The sequence below is a fragment of the Myxozyma melibiosi genome, assembly GCF_037950935.1.
Source record: "Myxozyma melibiosi strain Phaff 52-87 chromosome Unknown BZA70scaffold_1, whole genome shotgun sequence".
NCBI lineage: Eukaryota > Fungi > Ascomycota > Lipomycetes > Lipomycetales > Lipomycetaceae > Myxozyma > Myxozyma melibiosi.
The window spans coordinates 3,817,946-3,824,723 of NW_027042915.1; the positions used below are offsets into that span (position 1 = coordinate 3,817,946).

Here is a 6,778-nt window from a genome sequence, read left to right on the forward strand (position 1 = left end):
GGAGGGGTAGTTCCAACGCGTAGGCGTAGGCGAGCCGAAGACCCAGCTTGTCACAGTCCAAGAAAGGCAGGCCGCCGTCGAGAACGCTAAGGAGTACATGTATCTTACTCCTCATAAGCAATTCGTCTGTTCAGGAAAAGCGTTTTTTAAAGTTAGGCAACCAAGAAAATTTAGGAAACGCTGCTCAGAGTTTGCTGTTGTTCGCGGGAACGAGAGACTTACGAGCGAGCACCACGTCACATTCGCCCTGAGAAGGCGCATGTCTTGCCAAATACGAAGTTTTAGATATTAATAAAACACATCAGCCGTGAGACATTAGTTCATATTATTTTTTTGCGCTCAAGATACGTAAGAATCACTGTTTCAGTGTATCTCGTATAGTTGTGAGACAACTATGGCGATTAATGATATGCGCATCGAAAGTGGGCGTCGCTTAGTGAAGCAAAAACTCGTTTGTGGAAAGGTAGCGAACAGAGAACGAACTTGAGAATATGACAAGAATGATAGCGCAACACCAGATTCTGAAACCTGCTGTTCAAGATACCGAACATTTTGTATAGCATATATTTGTCGTCGAGTTTGCTCAAATGACACAGTCAAGGGTGAGCGAAGCGTAGAGCGGGAAGGTCTAGTCGTGATACCGAAGCACTCCAAGGGAGCGGAGGGCAAATCCACCAAACTGCCTCGGCCAATTTGTAATCTCGCTCTCGGTAGCAAAGCCTCAACGTAATATTTTGCTCAACGACAGCTTGTCCTATCGTAAACGAAGGGACTCAAGTTTGTTCGGCTCGTCACGATGCCATTGGCTTCCGTCAGTTCGACATCTCCCAGAAAAGTACCTTCCAAACTCCGATTCTTGAATCTTGTGGTAACTGTAAAAAGTATATGCGCTTTTCTGAATTCTCCATGAGTATTGGAAGTAGTGTATATCATGGGTGCCGAAAAATGTCGATGGCTAAGTGCAGGGCAGACTTGATTTCGCTAATGAGCTCTCCCAAAACACGACGCGCTAGAGGCCATAAACCTCACACCGCTCAATAGAGACGCTTCTATATATATTTTCTTGTCAGCTAAAGTGTGATTATCAGTATTGCCTTTGTAGAACCATCCATTATTGCTATAGAGCGTTGCAGCTATCCAAGAGAACGTTTTGGCCAGATGAAGCGCAAACCCATGTTTAGATTGGTGGTTCTCGCAGACACGCCCTGAAATCCAACCCAATAGGCACCAGAATACCCAACGTTTCTGCTGAATGTAAAATGATATAGTCAGCTTCATTTATCAGTTTGTTGAGAGACTGGTTGCTGTCATTTTCTGCGTAAAATTGGAGTCTCAATTGAGACACTGAGCTGGTGTGGGATGTGCTCTTCGCGCAAGCTCAGCTTGGAAATTATTTCATTCGAATCCGTATACGACAATCTCATATAATTATCATACTCGGCAATTGCAAAAAAGACAAGTTAGCATAAACACTCCTTTTGTAAATTACCAGGCGCCGTTGTTTTTGTACACTGTGCTGGAGAAACAATCGCGGACGATGGTATGAAATGTCTTGCGCAACCTCATATCTAAGTCAGTAACCAGGCGTATCTCTTATCTATGATTCCTTCTCAAACCAATTAGCCTGGCTGTTAGAGTAGTATAGTAGCCGAGTCCCAATAGCAAAGAAGGCGACTGAGCAGATTGGTGCAAGTGGTGTGGCCGCTGCTCGACACTTAGGCTGTGCTCAGGACAGAAGAGATCCAAAGAAATCTGCAGTACGGAAAGAACAAACATCTTCGGGATCAACACTGGAAAGAACGATTATAAGAGGAAAGATTTCGTTTTGGAAGTGATTCGATTGTCAAGAAGGTGAGTCACTCTCTGCTCTCATTGGTTGTCACAGCATCGTCACCAGTCAGTCGGACTATCTGCTCCGGCAAAGGCCTTCTCAGATGATAGACCACAGCAGCGGAAACCTGACGTCGAATTGCAAAAGTCCGAGGTGGAATTTACCAGAAAATGTTTCAGCATAAAGCATTTAAAACAAGGCATGCTATAGAACGGAAGGCTCGGAGGCATAGGTGCATCGTGAGTCGCTGGAAGGGAGTCAAGGTGGATGAGCTGCTGCCATGCATGGCTGAAATGCGCGCCTACATGAGAGCACCTGGACTGCTCGATATGAGCCACCTGCCGATAGGAAAAAATCTGAGCCTATCTCCACTAATGTATTGACTAAACCGGCACCCGGTACTTCATGCGGGGTTCTGAGAAGCCCGGCAAGGGGGCAGTCATTCTATAGATAAAGATTGAGAGCTCAATCGCAAACCCCACTTAATCAATCGACAGCGCAATCATTATCTCGAGCAGCAGTTGCCGATCGGACTTAGATCTGGGCGCGCATGTTTACTTTTTCGGAGCGTTATTGATATCAAGTTGTGCCGAGGTCAGTTAACTGTACAGCACACAGACTTTGACTGGCCGTTTTTGGGGAAGTCCCCGCGCCGGCGTCTGGGCTCGCTAAAACGTCTGCAGCAAGCATGACCGTTAGCCATCAACACTACCTCAAACAGAGTTCTTAAATTCTCAGCTCTAATAACTGACTCTAAAAGGGTCCATTTTTCAGCACAGAAGACAAGACGAACAGTTAAAAACTCCCGTGTTGTTTAGGTGTAGGCGCTGCCTATGTTGCGGGTGCGCGAAAAAAGTGTAACCCAACTACCTGGCCTCGAGTGGCGCCAATAGAGTTTATCTATTGACTTTAAACGAGACCGAAAATCAAAAACCGCGACTCGGTGTCGAATCTATTAGGGCATCTTTCGGATTCCTGCCATAACAATTTTTTTTCTACTTCTATAGCATTTTTAGTGCTTCAAAACTAATGATTACGCAAAAATGATTATTGTCGGCTCGTGTAGCTGACCAAAATGACCGAGAGTGGTTTATCAGCTCCACGTGCCTTTTACAAGCAGAATAATGAAGAATGAAGAAAAAAGGGTCCATGCGCCTTAGATAGGTGGGCAGTAAGGGCTGCACACACCCTCCGCGTGCTCTCCTTTCAAATGAAAGAGCTGTCTGCAATCGATTCTGCTGCAAATTAGTCCAGTGGCTTGATGTTTGCAAAAAAGACACAAGAGGAGCATGCATATATGTAGGCAAAGGCACAGCGGAAAGTAGCGGCATGTACAGTAAGTCATAGTCGCGCAGCTTATCGGCGCAAGGCACAGCGCAGTGTCCCTGTCTTTCAGAGGGCCGAAAGCGGCATGACTGTACCAGCTGCTTGACGAGAGCGAGATTGCCGTTCGGCGAGGCCCGTATCTTTTGTTTTTCTGCAGCTGACGATAGTATTCATAAATGTAATCTGAAGCCGACGCGCCATGCGCGAAATTTGAGGTCTTTGGCTGCTGAGATCTCGCAGCCGTCCGTTTATCTAATTAATACAACTACAACTAGCCCGAAGCCGCGAGCGAGATGAAGAGAGAAACAAAACCAATTGACTTTTCATTGCTAGACATCTAGGTTGAATTGTCTGTTTATCGAAAAATTGAAAGGGTTTCATACCTCTACAAAATACTTGCAGGACCGGATCCGGAAGGAGAACTCGCCCAGTCAAACTCCCCGAAACTCGTGTCTCGCACGCATTTAGAGTTCAGTCAGCTACCCGGGTGCCCACGAGGTCAGAGGGCTCGAGCGCCGCAACGTGGCAGCTTTCATTAGATAACTGGAACTTAATGCATGTCTTATAGCAGTTGCTACAGCACAGCAGGCAGTGTTTTATACATCAAGAGTGCAGAACAGGCGCTTTTTATTAGTTATGGCGCATGCGTTTCCTGCAGAATAATTGGAATGCTGCAGGATGTGCATCTTTGACGCAGCGCAGAGGTCAGTGTTGCGAAGTTCATGAGCGAGTCAAAGCGACACGTGTAAGCAAGTAACAACTACAACTGTTACCGAGCATTGAGCACGCATACATCGCCGGAATCGGCATTGTGTTATCGCCTATTGAGCATTTAGCAGCGTTTTATAATACCAGTATGTTTGGTCGGACTTCTTGGGGTCTTGTGATGAAGGAGATAGAACAGTTTGTGCTATTTCGCTCAGAGCCGGTAGATGCGTGAGTAAACTCAAGCGGAAGTAAACGAGCGACTGGCAGGCGCTATCAAACGTAAGCTGCCCGAAATAGGTCTTGTGGTTCATGCCCAGATCGCGCTTTGACTTTCAAAGAGTCGAGAGCAGCGCAGATTGACCGTCGGGTCTAATCCGAAGCAGCATGGAAGGTAACTGAACTTCACAGTATGAAGCCCGCGTTCATTCTCGCCTTCGTTATACACGCTATACGAGCTACCTTAACATGGTCTAGGCGCAATCCCTGTACTGTCCTTATACCGCTTAGCTATCGGAAGATGGCTGAGCATTGAGAGACCACCAATTGCTGAGTGAAAGGCGAAGACAATGTTTCTCCCATCTGCAGAGGGATTTGCTTCACCCACGCGAGCAAGCCCAATGAGAGTCTCCACAAACTATTGAAGGAGACGTAATTTGATAACAAAAGACCGTCCTCCAAGAATCCCTCAGATTCAAAGCTAATCTTGTCACTCAAACCAGCTAGGCTTATTGTCAGGGCAACACATATACCAGTCGCGGCAGGAAACTGAGCTTCATTGATGTAAGTTCGCAACACGTATGCAAGGGGCGCCGCTGTCAAGACACTGTATTAATGGGAAAGGTATCGCATGTCGGAGATCCAAAGAAATTTAGGAAAATAACTTAGGAGGATCGGAGCTGTCGCTCCGAGGCCACCCCAAGAGCTCTGGATATATATGACAAAAGCAGCAGCAACAGCACAGCTACCTCCCCTTCTCTAAAGCAGATGAGACTAAAGACAGAAAACAGCACTACGTCTCATCATTTGATTTCAATAGTATAGTCTGCGATTTGGTGAATAAGATCTCGACTCATTTGTAGAGATCACCAATTAAAATGATGAACGTACTCGGCCATTGTCGGCGATTGTTTGTCCGATGACCAACAGAACGCACAGGCAGCCAGCAAAGCCGCGCCGGATGCAAGCGGAGCTTTAGAAACAGTAGACTAGATATTAGGAGACTAGATTAAACTGCTGGTACACGATTTCTGTTTCTCGTTTAGCAGCAGCATTAAGGTGGAAGAACAGCGAAAGTCAGTTTATGTTGTCATGGCTTAGTACAGGGAGTGACTAGACAGTTTACCAGAATTGGAAAGAACAGACGCCTTTAAACGAATCTCTAAAGTAAATTGAGGGGTGTCACGGAAAAGCGATATCAGAACCGATTGACGCAAGCGGGCTGGGCGGATACAATACATACAGTTTCCCACACGTCGGCACGGGGCTGGGGAAAAGCGGAAAGCTCCGAAGGGGAAGAAGGCAGCCAAGAAGACAGCAGCAGCAAAGAACGCGTGGCTGCAAACTATGCAATGAAATTGAAATAACGAGAAAAAGCGAGGCGACGCTACAGACCGTCAAAAGATATGATGAATGCGATATCAAAACCATCATCCAAAAGAGTTTGCTTACAAGCGGTCGGGAATTTTATACTGGCGCCGTGCACTAGCAGAAAGAGGCGCGGTGACTAGTCGTCATATGAAAGAGTATTTGAACAAGCGGATGGTTGTAGCAGATTTCTGTCATGACCGCTGTGCAGCTGATGCGTAATTTGACGAAACGGTTTTTGTAAACGGATGCAGCAAACAAACGACAACATTGAGTAACTTGAGACAAACAGTTTGCTATCATTATCGAATTTTCTATAAACAAGTCGCAGATCTAAGTCAGAGAATGTAAGCAAAGCAGTCTGCAGTACACGAATATCGAGCTGAAGAATTAAACCTTCGGCTTCTTGTTTGAAATCGAGAGATACATCTGTCATAACCTAGTTGTTGCAACGGACTTAAAACAGAGATTTATCATCATCATCAATCGAGAGATACAGGCGAACCGCATGCCTTCTCCAGTTGCCCAACAAGCCTGTCGGAGCACGATGACTCAAAATAATTACGAATGCCAGACCAAATGAATAAAAAGAAAAGGGAAAGCCCACGAGAACACGAGGATGAGAAAAATTGCAAAAAATGGTAAATAGCAGAGTAGACAGGTTTTTTGGAAGGCGCGCAGAGAGGGGAACCGGAAGTCGGAATTTAGCAGCAAGGCTGCGGCGACTAGCTTGCGTATTTGGTAGGGGACTAACTCTGTGTTGCCTGATCTGATCTCGCGGGAGAATCTTGGGAGCTGCGGCTAGGCAGCGATACGGATCTGGAGGCTCTGAAAGCGCGAGTCTCGCTCTCTTTAGGCTTAATCTAAATCGATCTCTTTTTGGTATGATTGCAATGCGTACAGAATACACACTCCTCTTTCTCAAAAATAAGTCAATTACGGAATATACGGAAAGACACAGAGAAAGGCGTGCGTCTTTTCGTACGCACGCGGTAAATATGCGGATTTGTCTCAAGTCTGGCTTAGTGTCAGCTGTGAAGCCGTTGACGGGACAATTGGGGAAGAGGGGAAGGGGACCTAGAAGGCCTAGTTTCTGTCTTGAGGGAACAAAATATGACGGATAATAAAATGAAATCCTCATTTTAATGCTGCCCGGGAAAAGTTTTGGGAAGGACCTTTGCCAAGGCCGCTAAGATTCCCGCCTTAATGGTGCGCTGCCTGGCCCACAATGCACAATCGCGTAAGTCCGCTTCACGATAACGACGGAATCTATAATATTATTATTGATGATAATAACAAATTACCAAACAGATTGTGTACTGGACGCGC

At 46.1% G+C, this 6,778-nt stretch overlaps 2 protein-coding genes across 2 annotated transcripts; both read right to left on the reverse strand.

Moving 5' to 3' along the window:
• Positions 1-348: 348 nt before the first annotated feature.
• BZA70DRAFT_274076 (uncharacterized protein) lies at positions 349-1,291 on the reverse strand. Its single transcript, XM_064911929.1, has one exon. It carries the CDS (start codon positions 1,276-1,278, stop codon positions 982-984), a length of 297 nt encoding a protein of 98 aa, XP_064771599.1. The 5' UTR covers positions 1,279-1,291; the 3' UTR covers positions 349-981.
• A 4,420-nt stretch (positions 1,292-5,711) lies between these two features.
• Positions 5,712-6,778, reverse strand: BZA70DRAFT_54595 (uncharacterized protein). The gene has a single exon (XM_064915199.1). It carries the CDS (start codon positions 6,588-6,590, stop codon positions 5,907-5,909), a length of 684 nt encoding a protein of 227 aa, XP_064771600.1. The 5' UTR covers positions 6,591-6,778; the 3' UTR covers positions 5,712-5,906.

Bases quoted from the DNA above. Each gene is read 5' to 3' on its own strand.
- BZA70DRAFT_274076 (XM_064911929.1), bottom strand. From the start codon at position 1,278: ATGAAGCTGACTATATCATTTTACATTCAGCAGAAACGTTGGGTATTC.
- BZA70DRAFT_54595 (XM_064915199.1), bottom strand. From the start codon at position 6,590: ATGAGGATTTCATTTTATTATCCGTCATATTTTGTTCCCTCAAGACAG.